The sequence below is a fragment of the Cotesia typhae genome, unplaced genomic scaffold, assembly GCF_013202065.1.
Source record: "Cotesia typhae breed Kobodo isofemale line unplaced genomic scaffold, CoteBio_Ctyphae contig_4, whole genome shotgun sequence".
NCBI classification, from domain to species: domain Eukaryota; kingdom Metazoa; phylum Arthropoda; class Insecta; order Hymenoptera; family Braconidae; genus Cotesia; species Cotesia typhae.
The window spans coordinates 7,618,644-7,631,839 of NW_027423748.1; the positions used below are offsets into that span (position 1 = coordinate 7,618,644).

Consider the following 13,196-nt stretch of genomic DNA (forward strand, 5'->3'; position numbering starts at 1 on the left):
GTGATAAAAACAAAAATTTCTTGGTTATCTACAGTTGTCAACCTTGCGGAGTGATAACAACGAAAAATAGAAAAATAAAGACGTAAAAAACACGTCAAAAGCTCAAGTGTTTTTGGCTTTTATTTTAAAAGTATTTGTCGATTAACAATTAACGTGTCACGTTAAATTAATTGTTATTATTTGAAGAAAATAAATTTATTTATTTATTTATTTAAAATGGGTAATTTATGCACATCTTGCTGCAAAGAATCTAGTTCATACGAAGATTTGACACCTGACGAGGTGAGTCATTGTGGTTACATATTTATTTAAAAAAGTGTTCATCAATATGTACGACAATTATTATTTCATGAACACAAAAATTTATGGAATTATAAAATCAGGAGAAACAGTTGATAAATGTGACATTACATATATTTTTACTTATTGACATATTTGTTCTAAATAAATAATTGTTTTCTATTCAACTACCTGTTACCAAGTATGTAATCAATAGCGTTTGTCACTAGAGTACGACAATTGTTTTTTTTTTTTTTTTTTTTTTTTTTTTAAATTTAAATGACATTAAAGTTAGCTGTCACTTAACAATTTTTTAATTTTTTTTTTAACAAATAAATTTGCTCCAAAAAATTATTTTTAAAAAATTGCATTTGTAGTTTTTTTAAATTTCTAAATGTCAATTTTTTTATAAATTTTTTTTTTGTCATAATTTATTTGTTACAAAAATTCTTAAAATTATCAACTATCTGTTAAGTTAATTTTCATTTAATTTAAATAAACAAATTTAATATAAAAAAGTTTTAAATATTTTTTTTTATGAAAATTAAGTTAATTTTTAGAATTTTTTTTTTTTTATTGAAAAATTATTTAAAAAAAAAAATAAAAGAAAAAATTTCACGTGGAGAAAATTTTTAAAATTACACATGCAATTTTTAAAAAATATTTTTTTGTTCTAATTTAATTTTTCTTTTAATTAAAGCAAACAAGAAGACAACAACAAATGGAAGCCGCTGAAAGAAGAATAAGAGAGCAGGAACAACGGGGTATTGGTAATATTAATGTGGTAAAACGTCAACAACAACAAGCTCAAGAACGAGAAAAACGTGAAAACGAACTCGCTAATGCTGAGCGAGATGCTCCGTTGAAGGTATAAAATTATATTAAATATCGGTTATTACCATCTATTCGTTGATATCTAATCGATAAAAGTCTAATTGACTCATTCATTTTTATTACAGTGGCAAGTAAACTGAATCAACGCTATAGAATTAAAAATAAACGACTCGAAACGAGACTGGATAATAAATATATACATGCAGCAACTATACATATATTATAATCGATTAAGTGTAAATTATATCATGTAAGTATTAAATTAAAATATTAAATGGTGGATTTTAAATCCCCATGTTATTACTACTGTTTCAATTAATCGTGATTGTATACCATTAATTCGTAAATACTTATTTTATGTCTCCAATTTGTTTCTACGTGAGACTCAACTAAATTTCTTTATTTGCAAAGTTTGTTAATAGCTGCTATATTCCAGTTTTTTCGAGCGTTTTTATTATTATTATTTAATTTTAAATTTTCATAGTTTATTAAAAAAAAAAAAAAAAAAAATAATTCCACTAAATTGTTATAAATTAATTCTTTAGGAATTTCTTAATTATTATTTTAAAATCAACAAAGTTAATGGTAGTACTGCCTTAAAAAAAAAAATTTATTTCTTAATATTTTTCACAAATAAAATTTAAACTTTAGAAAGTAATTAATATTTGTCTATTGCAATTTTTCATACTATTATTATAAAAAGAAGCGTTTTTTGCATAATATATCTGTACATATCTATTTTAATTATTATTATAGTAATTTTAACTGATATTTTATTAAAATATTATTAAAATGAGTAAAGTATTAATTATTATTGTTAATGTTATAATTAATTAAAAAAAAACATTACTGAAAATAATACAGTATATATTGTCAATACTATGTAATTTATTTGAGATTATATAAAAAATATACATACGTTAAAGGATTAAAATTATTTTATAATTATCCTATTTTTTGATTAACATTATTACAAAGTATAAATTACTTCCTTCAAAGTGTTATAATCATAATTAGCTGTCTCAATGACAAGGACAGGTAATTTTAAATTGATGGTATTTCACATTATTATCTTTGAATTTACCATAAATGAATAAGTGATGTATGAATAAGATAGAGAGTAGTCATCGAGATCAGTTCAATGATATATTGCGGTTGTCATATCATATTCATACTTATAATTTGACATCTATAGAGCAATATCACTGTCCTCCTCAAGGACTTTAATAACTCTCTTGTTAGGATATCTTTCAATATAAAATTTAATATACGTCAATTATTTTTTTAATTAAAAAATATTTTTTATTACTATTTCCAAATAACGCATAATTATATACAAATTTGATTAATAATTATCTTTTCATTAAAGCCCTCAAAGTTAAAATAACGTAGAAATAAATAATTGCTCCGTAAAAAAATACCCGAACCAAATAATTCCCGAATGTCTCGTACGATTTTATCACAAATTATATCACTAATTAAATAACTCGAAAATAAAATCGTACGGAGATTCAATTATTTAATATTTAATAAGTAATATTCATAAATAAATTTTCTTTAATAAAATTTTTTGATGAATTGGTGATGAAAAATAAAAAAAAAAAAAAAATTCATGTAAAAGGAAATGAAAGGTATTTTATATTAAATTTGTGAATCTAAAAAGCGAGCATTCGCGCAGAAAGATTGCGGTCCTCGATAGGTAACTCCCATCGATTTTCCACAGAATGTATTCGTTCATTCTCTTCGTATTTTATATGCGAGCAAGTAGACAGCCGACTTTGCCGTTCACAGCGTCGAGATACTGACCAGTACACATATTCTTTAGGACATTTGTACAAATAACCCTGTAATGCTTTCCTTGAATCTCTTTTGCATTTGTAAAACGCATTGCTGCATCCTTGCTGGAATGGATAGTGACCTTCATCAGGACATAAACTTTCTCGTTTAACTTTCATCTGCAAAATAAAAAAAATTATCCGCAATTAGTCTCAATCAATTATCACTTTTAAAATCAATTACGGTAATTATTTACAAGTGGGTCCATTATTTAAATTTTCATTTTTTTAAATGAAATTTTTTTTTTGAAAATTAAAAAAAAAATTTTTTTTTGAAAAATACATAAAAAAAAATTAAAAAATTAAAAACAAAATTGATTACCACAATTTTAACAAATTTTACAAACTTTAAAAAAAATTTGTGAATTTTTTAGAACATTGTGATATTCAACATTTTTTTTAATTTGTTTGTTTTTTTATGTTTAAAAAAAAAATTTTTAAATAGAAATTTTATTCAAAAAGATGAGAATCAAAATTTTTTTCCAATTTTGAATGGCAAAAAAGCTATCAAAATTTTTATTTCTTCCTTTCACAACATTTTGTATCATAAATGCGCTGTAAAAACAAGTAGAATAAAAAAAAAATGATTTGAAAATAGACTTGACTCCACTTGTAAATAATTACCAAATGAACCAACTAAATAATAATTACTGGTTCTTTAGAAGTATGCTCAAGTTGTCGATAAAGTCTAGCAGAAGCCATTTCAGTATCACAAACTTGAGAACTTTCACTCTCCTCGACACACTGTATTTTCTTTTCATCAAAGATAGTCTTATCAGGACAAGCGAGAACCAAGATCTTTATCTCCATATTGCCCTCAGACATACACTGGTAGAACATATTACAGTACTTAGGATGTCTACGGAAGCCAGTAGGACACACAAGAACAATTTGTTGATCAGTTAAATTTCCAACAATGGGACAAGGGGCAACAAATCCTGTTTCACCTTCTGCTTTAGCAGGTGTAGTACTTTCGGGCTCACTTGTTTCCGCGGCAGCGGTCGTAGTATCTGCTCCACTCTCAGTAATCATCTCCATCTCGGTTGATTGCTCAGGTGATTCAGTGCTTGCCACGGTAGTCTGATCTTGAGATCCCTCTGTTGTCATTTCCGACCCCGTTACTCCTTCTTCCGTACTTTCCGCCGGCGCACTGGTAGTTGTCCCTTCACCTTCTGGGGATTCTGTCCCAGAAGCTGCGGTAGTAGACTCCGCTTCCCCGGTAGTCATTTCTCCGGTCCCTGGAGCGTCTGTTGACTCTGAAGATTCAGTGGTTGGCTCTCCATTTGACACCGTCGTCATCGTCGAAGGCTCTTCAGAGCTTTCAGTACTCGAACTTGGAGGGCTTGCTAAAGAGCCAGAGCAGTCGCGCACTGGATAAACAGACTCGGGATAATTGCAGAGACTGAGACTTGGATCAAAAATAGTTCCCGGCGCACAATCAAAGTGATAAACATTGAAGCCATTGCCGTTGTCCACGCACCGATAAAATTTGTCGCATTTTATTGGATGCCCATAAAATCCAGCACTGTTACAAACGATTCCCTTATTAGGATCTGAGTCACCTGACGGAGATACTTGAGAAGGTTTATTGCTGCCATTACTGGAATCAGTGGGTTTATTGCTGGCTTCTGTAGTCGAATTAGGACTAGAACTACCTTCACCTTCATCTTTAGGTTTTTCTGTTGACTCACTGGTCGGCTTACCTTCATCCTTACCTTCATCTTTATCTCCGTCCTTGTCTTTATCTTTATTGCTATCCGCTTCTGGACTTGATACTTGATTTGTCTCTGATCCACAGGACGCAACCAGGTGAATGTAATTACACGTGAGCAAAGATTGCTCCCACGCAGTACCTGGAGCGCAATCAAAGTCATATTTTATAAGACCGTTATCACCTTTGACGCAGCGGAAGAATTTACGGCAGTCTGAAGGGTTAGAAAAAAATCCTTCGTCTTTGCAACTGGATGCTGACATTCCGGGACCACTTGGTTTTTTATCAGCGCCCGCGGAAGCTGCTGTCGAGGGTGTATTTTCTGTCGTAGGTTTTGAATCTTCAGATTCCACAGGCTCTTTGGTAGTCGAAAAAGTCGGCTCGTTTTCTTCTGGAGAAGGCTCTGGTGAAGTTTCATTTGAATCTGAAGGACTAGACTCTTCTGTACTGGAACTGGGAGTACTTGTGTCTTCGGGATTAGAACTTGCGCTAGCACTAGTGGTACTAGTGGTAGGAGTTTCATCAGAACTGGTATCGCTGGTATCACTAGAGTCTGTTGAACTCGGGGAAGATTGTTTATCTTCCTCGGTAGAAGATTCAACAGATGGAGGAGACGAACTCTGATCTTTATCAGAATCTGGCTCTTCATCTTTAGAACTCGTTTCAGTTGGAGCGCTGGAGGGTGTCGTCTGCCCACTCAAACCCGGATTTTTACAGTTTGAGACTGCGTACTCGTAATTACATGTCTGGACACTCGGATCCCAAGCTGTGCTTTCTCCACATTCAAACTCGTATTTAGTAAATGTCGATTCGGCTTTGACACATCGGAAAAATTTATGGCAATCATCTGGGACTGGGAAAAATCCTTCTTCATTACAATCTCCAGATCCAGATCCAGATCCAGATCCAGCTCCCGGTTTATTAGTCGTTTCTGCTTCTGGGCCTTCGGATTCCGGGAGATTTGGTTCCACAGGACTAGCAGCAGATGTGGGAGGTCTTGTTGCCAGCGGTTGTCTGACTGTTGACGCGTCAAGTGATTCAGTTGTTGCTGAGGGTGGCTCAGGCCCCGGAGGATACAGAGGATAAGGTGAAGATGGCCGGGAGTCGGGATACCCAGAGTCTTCACCAGGTTCGTTTGGGTTATCGGGGTCTTGACCAGGGTATCCGGAGTCTCCGCTTGGTTCATTAGGATTTGATTCTTGATCCGGAGATCCTTCATTCGGATTGTCATTTTCTTCGGGATTGTTTGAATCTTGACCTGGGTACCCAGCACCTTGGCTCGGAACATTTGGGCTCGACTCATACGGAGTGCTAGGTTCTTCAGAGCCATTTGAATCTTGCTCAGTACCCGGGTCTTGATTTTGATCAGGTTCTTTACCTTGACTAGGATAATCAGACTCTGGGTCCAATGAATCAGACCCTGGTTGATTAGAATTAGGACCTTGACTAGGATGACCAGGTTCTGGTAAGTTTCCGTCGTTGTGACTTGATCCTGGACTAGCATCTGAGCTACCGCAGCTGCTTTTCACCGCCCAGGCATGATTACAACTTTCAATCGTCGGATCCCAGACAGTTCCTTCACCGCAGGTGAATTCATACGTCGAATAAGATCCAAATCCGTCATTAACACACCTAATAAATTTCTTGCAGTCTTGCGGGTGAGCCATGAATCCTTCGGATTGACACTGAGACTGTCCGCCAGTAGACGGCAGGTTCGAGCCCGGTCTTGGTCCAGCTTCAGGATTAATCTCATTAGCATGCGGTGATTCTGTTGAAGGTGGAATATACTGCGGCGAGGTGTACTGCGGCCGAGACGGCGGAGTATTAGGATGTTGCGGACGGGGACGCGATGGCGTTGAAGGACTGGAAGGATATTGAGGGTGATGAGGTCGTGTCGGTCTTGAAGAACTAGGATACTGAGGACGAGATGGCGAACTACTGGTAGGATATTGCGGGCGATGTTGAGGCCGCGATGCTGTTGAAGAACTAGGATAATGCTGGGTAGGTCTTGATGATGAATACTGCGGACGATGCTGTGGTTGATAGACAGAGTTTACGTCATTTCCCATTTCGCTGCACTCTGATCTTTCACTGTCTCTTGGGTGAACACAAATGTCACCCTTGGAGTGAGAGAAAACCGTTCCGGGACCACACTCGAACTTGAAAGTCGTCAAAGGACCGGAACTGCCCCAACTTACGCATCTGTAATAAACTTGACAGTCTCTTGGATCAGCCTGGTATCCCTCTTCTCGGCACTTGAAGTTATTCCCCTGTCCGGTAGCATAATCTCCTAGACAGCAAAGTAAAAAATAGTAAATAAATCTTGACAAATCTAATTATCTTAATTCACTTAATTTACATTTGATGAAAACGTGTACTGCATAGTTAATTATATCTGTATGTATTTTAATGAAACGAGTTTGTATTATCCTACGGCTAGCTGTGGGTAATTGATATGATATGAGGAAGAAAATAAAAGTACATGTGTATATATATATATATATATATATATATATATGTAGATATGTGCATAGAGACGACAATAAACCAAAGCCAAAGCCAAAGCTAAAGCTACAACTAAAGATAATAAATGATGAGAATGAAAATGTACAGGGCGCACATATAAACGGCAAAAGGGCTTTGGCATCATCATCGGCACCGGCAGACTACACACGAGAGGAGCAACAGGAGCATCAGATATTGAAGGCTGTTAAGATGTCCTCGTGAAACCAGTTTGACGGCAACAACATCCGCAGAAAATATTTTTATTCGAGATCTACCCATCGGGCAAGGTAAAAATAGTACCCGGGTAGGTAATCTTAATAGACTTATATATACTACATATAATTCGCGTGCATCTCGTGCTTGTGCTATTGATCATTATTTTTCAATCTGCATTACACGTTTTCGCATCGTCTTTTAGATTTTACCATGCAACCAATACATTTTTTCACAATACCCACTTATATATATATTTACATACCTCCATATATCAGCGAAGCTAAGATTAACGTCGTCTTCCAGTGCCAAATAGACTCCCCTTGCCTCAAGACTATTGTCTTTTTGTCTCGTCTATCATCAAAGGAAAATAATAATTACATCACTGCAGTTGGCTTTTATCGGCTATACTTTTCAATGTAAACATAAATTGTAATTATATAGATGTAAGTATATGTCTCGAGAAAAATTTATGATGCGATAATAGAAGACATTATTATAAATATAGATATATTTCTCACGTGAAGAGGTGGAAAAATTAAATAAAAAAAAAAAAAAAATAGGAAAATTTTTATAGAAAAAAAAACTTGTTATGTTTAGAGGTGGAAGAATTATCAAAGAAAACGACAGGTGAGTATGAAGAGCACTATAAAAGAAGAAGTAATTAAAAGATTTTAGTGATAAATATTAAATGTTGAAATGAATAATTTATAAGATATATTTTACTTGTTATAATACCTTATAAAAGATCGCAAGGTTATACAAATCTTTATTCATTTAGTTAATTAGATGAAACATGAATTATTTAAAAAAAAAAAAAAAAAAAAAAAAAAAAAACTCTGTGTCAGGGTTACAGAAAATTTCAAATAATTATTTTTAAAAATGTAATTATCATCTAAATTATCAATAGTTTTGTTGCACTAAAAAAAAAATTAACTTGATTCAAAAGAAAAGTTCCTGAACCAAGAAAATGATTTTAATCTACACAAAGAGAAAAAATTTCGATTGAAAAAATTAATTTGTTGAAAATTTATTTGATTTAAAAAAAAAGGAATTTTAGAAAAATTTTACGAATTTTTTCCAATATTTTTTTTTCTAAAATCTGGAAAACTTTTATTCATATCAGGAAAGGAATTACCGTGAGAAAAATTTTTATTTCTTCATCTAAGAAATAAAATTGTTGAAAATTCTCAACGAATTAATTTATTATTTTAAAATTGCTCATTTTTTTTAAAAGAAATTTTTTTTCTCAGTGTGCACGGAAAGAACAATATGACACTGGATATCATTCCAGATTATACTCAGTGATATCTGTGGTGAAAAAAAATTTTTGATAGTGGCTAGAAAAAACCAGATTATACTCCGTGATATCTGGATTATACCCATTATAATCTGGATTATACTCATTATAATCTGGATTATACTAGCTACTATCTGAAATTTTTTTTCACTCAGTATAATCTGAGATGATATCCAGTGTCATCTTGTTCTTTCCGTAGATATAAAAAATTTTTGAATTAAATAAAATTTCTTTAAACCAAAAAATTTTTTTTAGTCTACGATTTAAATATTAAAAAAATGAAGATTTGAACTAAATGTCAATGTCGATGCATGACGCATCTATTAAATGTCAATCATCTTCTTTCAGATCACGGTTTGAAAAAATATAAACAATCCAGTTGTGGTAATGTAAATTCCTGAATTAAAAATCAATCAGATGAGATCAAATCGCAATACGACAGTTACTTGATCGCCCAGTTGGCTTTTATCCAATAGTAAAATTCCTTACTATAAGACACCTCGTGAAGCAGCTGTTTAATTCCGACATTTGAAATAACGTTTATGGAATTTAATTGGGTAAATAAACCGACGTGAAGTAAAGTGTACGTGTGAATAGCGCAAACATGCGAATCCTTGGAACGTGTTATCGGGGATGATTGGATGGGCAGTGACTCGGCGATAGTCCGTAGCCTACAGCCCGACTATAGAAAGAAGAAATATAAAAATTACAGAGTCGTACAGAGGAGAGTTGCATTAAGGAAGTCGTCATACTAGTTAACTAGCTCCTTTCTCCTTTACGGCTATTGCTCCTGCTGTGCAATATCAGGGTGAATTCCGCTTACCACGGTCACGATGACATAATGCCGCTGCAAATTATATAATGCAAGGTCTGTAAAGTCACTGACTCTACTTTCAACTGACTTTCAATGTCACCCCTAGCGATAAACATTACTTGATATTCTTATATCTTTATAGACTATCGGTTAACTTTTATTTTAATTGCCAAATGATTCATTAGCTTCACCGTTCTTTTTTCACTTTGTAATTTTTATCATATCAATCTCAAGATAGTTAATAAATGATTCTCTAGATCCTTATTTTTATTTATTTATTTATTTATTTTGTTTTAACTTCCGCCAACAACTAACGGTCTTGTGTCTTATATTCAAAATACTATAGAATAAGTTAAATGCTTCTGGTCTCTGGCCACTTGACAATAAATAGTGAGTCACTTTTGTCGACAAACGGAATACATATTTTTTACTTTGGGTCATGAATAAATTATATTAATAATTAATGAGGTTATTAACCTAGCGTGATATTTTTTTCTTAATTTTTTTAAAGCTCATTTGCAATTTTTTCTTCCAGATAAAATAAAACTAAACTACATTTTTTTTTTTTTCTCGAAGACAAGTCATTATTAAATTACCCCAGTGACAACTGATTGACTGGTTGACATTTTTTTCGCTAAACAACGTTGAACAAAAAAAAGTACCAGCTAAGATGAAGATAAAAAAATATTTCCTGTTAGAGTTAACGATTGCTATCGCGAACATGATGTACGAGCTTTTTCAGCCACATAATTTCTGTGAAACGCTTTTTTTTTTTATCCCCCTCGGTTTTTTTTTTTTTTTTTTTTTTTTTAACGCTGCTCTACAAGTCAAGAGACACAAGATTACAAGAATAGGGGCTGCTGGCGATTGCGGTTTAATAATAAAATAAACAAATAAAATTAAGAAAAGCAAGTCTTCACAAAGTTGTTACCAATAGCTCGAACTTGAGAAGTGATGAGGAGGCTGCTGCTGAGGTGGTACTGAACCTGGCTGGCTATTATTGCAATATCTGTATATATATATATATATATATATATATATATATATATATATATATATATATATATATATATATATATATATATATATATATATATATACACACCAGTACTGAGAGTAAGTACTGAGTACTGAGTAAAGAGGTTCGATACATACGAATCAGAGATGAGAGAGCTACAACCTTGACGCGGTTACTTGCAAGGTCGTCCTCGTGCATCTATGTAAGTAAGTAAGTACCTATCTACGTATTTTATACGTACGGCATTTCGTCTCTATTTTTATTTTGTTATTTATTTTTTAGTTGACGAGACCCCGAGATAACGATAATGACCACGACTACGACGGCGACGATCCAAGCGCGGAAGGTCGTACCAAGATACTCGACGATTATCCACATTGTTTTTTCATTTTTTTTTTATTTTAATTTCTTCCACACTATGTAGGTATTCGCAATTAAAGGGACAAGCTGAAATTACTCGTACGTGTCCTCCGATCTCTCACTTTTTTTACTCTCAACTACCGCTATTATCTATCATGGTAATGTTGGATTAAACAATTTAATGACCTTTACACTATTATAATAATTCTATAAAAAATAATTATAATAGTCAGTTTTTATTTATCCATTTACTATATATTTAAATTCACATTTTTTCTATTCTTTTAATTATTACACAGAAAGAAAAAAAGTTTTGAGTCAAGCGTAAATTTTCTTAAATCAAGAAAATCTTACGGAAGATTGAAAATTTCTTGAACGAAGTTAAATTTTTTTAATCCAAGAAAATTTATTTTTGCTCTAAAATAACTTTGGTCTTCCTTACAATTTTCTTGGTTCAAGAAATTTTTTTTTTCTATGTAGCTAAAGTCATTAAATGGTAACATAGATAGACTTTGCTTGAAGACAACGTTACTTTTCATACTTTTCTTAATTTTCTTGCTTTTCTATGCTGTCTTTTATTATCATTTCCATTACTGTTTAATTACTACACTGAAAAAAAAAAATTAACTTGAATCAAGAAAAAAAATTTTGAACCAAGAAAATAATTTAAAAAAGTTTCATTGTCTTGAATCAAAACAAAAAATTCTTAAATTGAATAAAATTTCTTAGTTAAAGAATTTTTTTACTCAAATCAAGAAGATAAAATTCTTCAAAATTATTTACTTGATTCAAGTAAATTTTTTTTTTTTGTGTATTATTATTACTATATATTCATTTATATATAAGGCCCTTAGGGAGCTAAGGCTTCAGGGTCTAAAAATTTTGATAAATAAATAAATAAATAATTTTTTTTCTATTTCAGATAAATATATATATATTCCCGAAGAATATTTAAAGGACGAAAAAAAATTAATAATAGGATGAAATAATAATAAACCATTATCGGCAAATAAATATTCTTCAATGGTATTTTAATAGTGTGAGAATGAAGAGAATAAATACACGGGGGGTTGTTTGCAAGTGCGGTACATTCCGGCACTTGAATCCTTCACCATTTATGGCTTTTCTTATACACACGCCCAAGGTACTGCTAAATAATAATAATACCGATAATAATAAAAATAAAAATAAAACTAACAATAATAATAAAAGCACACCGTATTATAGATGTGAAAGAAGATATATATTTATCTTCGGTACACACTACCCAGTAGTGAGGTTCAATGCTAAGTTACATTGAATACCAGCAAAACTCATTACCACCAATTAGCAAATACTTAATCGTCTGCAAAAATACTCTAAAGAATCTAATTACTATAATTATTTTTATTGTTATCATTCGCATTAGCATTACTTAAAAATTATCAATGATAATATTCAAAGCATGCGCGCACAGGATATTTCATTACAAATGATATCATGGATAAGCCAATTAAGATATCTGATAACTTATACGGTGCTATTACAAAATAATAATTATTGTTATTATTTATTTTGATTAGTATTATATTTATTAAATAATTAAGCGATTTAGTTGCTAAATAACGTTTGGGTGATTACACTAATCTATTGTTTGTATTAATGAATTTATGACCTCGATTATTGAAGGACGCAAATTTGCGTCATCTCTGGACTATTTTAAAAGGAATGAATTTTTTTTAAATAATATTTTAAAAGGTGTTAATAAGATATTTAATTTATTATTACAGTAGTTACAAATTAGTAAAATAAATAAACACTGACAATTGACGGGTATAAAATAATTAATTGATAATTATTGTTATTAAAAGTGTTTGAGTTTGTGATAAGTAGTTTTAGTTTGATCGATAAATTTATAAAGTGAATCAAAACGTAGTAATTTGTATGTCGGATAAAATAGTAATAATAGCTTCAAGACTCACCCTTGCGTGATCATGATAAACCGAGCGTTGTCCTTGTACTTGACACCATCGAGTAAATACTTCAATCACCGATCTTTCCGTTTGTGCGGAAAGATTATTTAAAACTTATTTAATTAATTAATTATTATTAATATTATTATTAATAATTTAAAAAAAAAAAAAAAAAAAAAAAAAACTTAAATTTTATTTAAAAAATTACTGGCTGAATTGGGACTGATTAAAATGAAAATTTTAGGTAAAGACAAGCAAGAGCTGACGTAGCAGACTTAGGGAAGATTAAATCGGCGTTCTTGGGGTATATTCTGGAAATCAGTCTCTGATCGTGGCGCGTTCTGACAGGGAGTAAGTCCCAGGGACTTGGATGGC

The 13,196-nt window shown here is 31.8% G+C and overlaps 2 protein-coding genes and 1 long non-coding RNA gene across 3 annotated transcripts; 2 read left to right on the forward strand and 1 right to left on the reverse strand.

The window, feature by feature from the left end:
• The first annotated feature begins 64 nt into the window (after positions 1-64).
• Svip (small VCP interacting protein) lies at positions 65-1,627 on the forward strand. Its single transcript, XM_074242027.1, has 3 exons — positions 65-282; positions 980-1,147; positions 1,239-1,627. The coding sequence occupies exons 1-3, from the start codon at positions 217-219 to the stop codon at positions 1,251-1,253; spliced, it is 249 nt and encodes an 82-aa protein (XP_074098128.1). The 5' UTR covers positions 65-216; the 3' UTR covers positions 1,254-1,627.
• Positions 1,562-12,978, reverse strand: LOC141526887 (uncharacterized). Its single transcript, XM_074242023.1, has 4 exons — positions 12,831-12,978; positions 7,643-7,731; positions 3,600-6,949; positions 1,562-3,068 (listed from the first exon to the last, which is right to left on the reverse strand). Exons 1-4 carry the CDS (start codon positions 12,842-12,844, stop codon positions 2,769-2,771), a joined length of 3,753 nt encoding a protein of 1,250 aa, XP_074098124.1. The 5' UTR covers positions 12,845-12,978; the 3' UTR covers positions 1,562-2,768.
• LOC141526892 (uncharacterized) lies at positions 10,648-11,983 on the forward strand. The gene is made up of 3 exons (XR_012479093.1): positions 10,648-10,715; positions 10,792-10,968; positions 11,792-11,983. It is a non-coding gene; the product is annotated as an uncharacterized LOC141526892 (long non-coding RNA).
• Positions 12,979-13,196: the final 218 nt, after the last annotated feature.

Bases quoted from the DNA above. Each gene is read 5' to 3' on its own strand.
- Svip (XM_074242027.1), top strand. From the start codon at position 217: ATGGGTAATTTATGCACATCTTGCTGCAAAGAATCTAGTTCATACGAA. The intron at 283-979 runs GTGAGTCATTGT...TTTTAATTAAAG, and splicing joins AAGATTTGACACCTGACGAG to CAAACAAGAAGACAACAACA.
- LOC141526887 (XM_074242023.1), bottom strand. The intron at 6,950-7,642 runs GTATGTAAATAT...TTTGCTGTCTAG, and splicing joins AGCTTCGCTGATATATGGAG to GAGATTATGCTACCGGACAG. The intron at 3,069-3,599 runs GTAATTATTATT...TTTATTTTGCAG, and splicing joins AGCATACTTCTAAAGAACCA to ATGAAAGTTAAACGAGAAAG.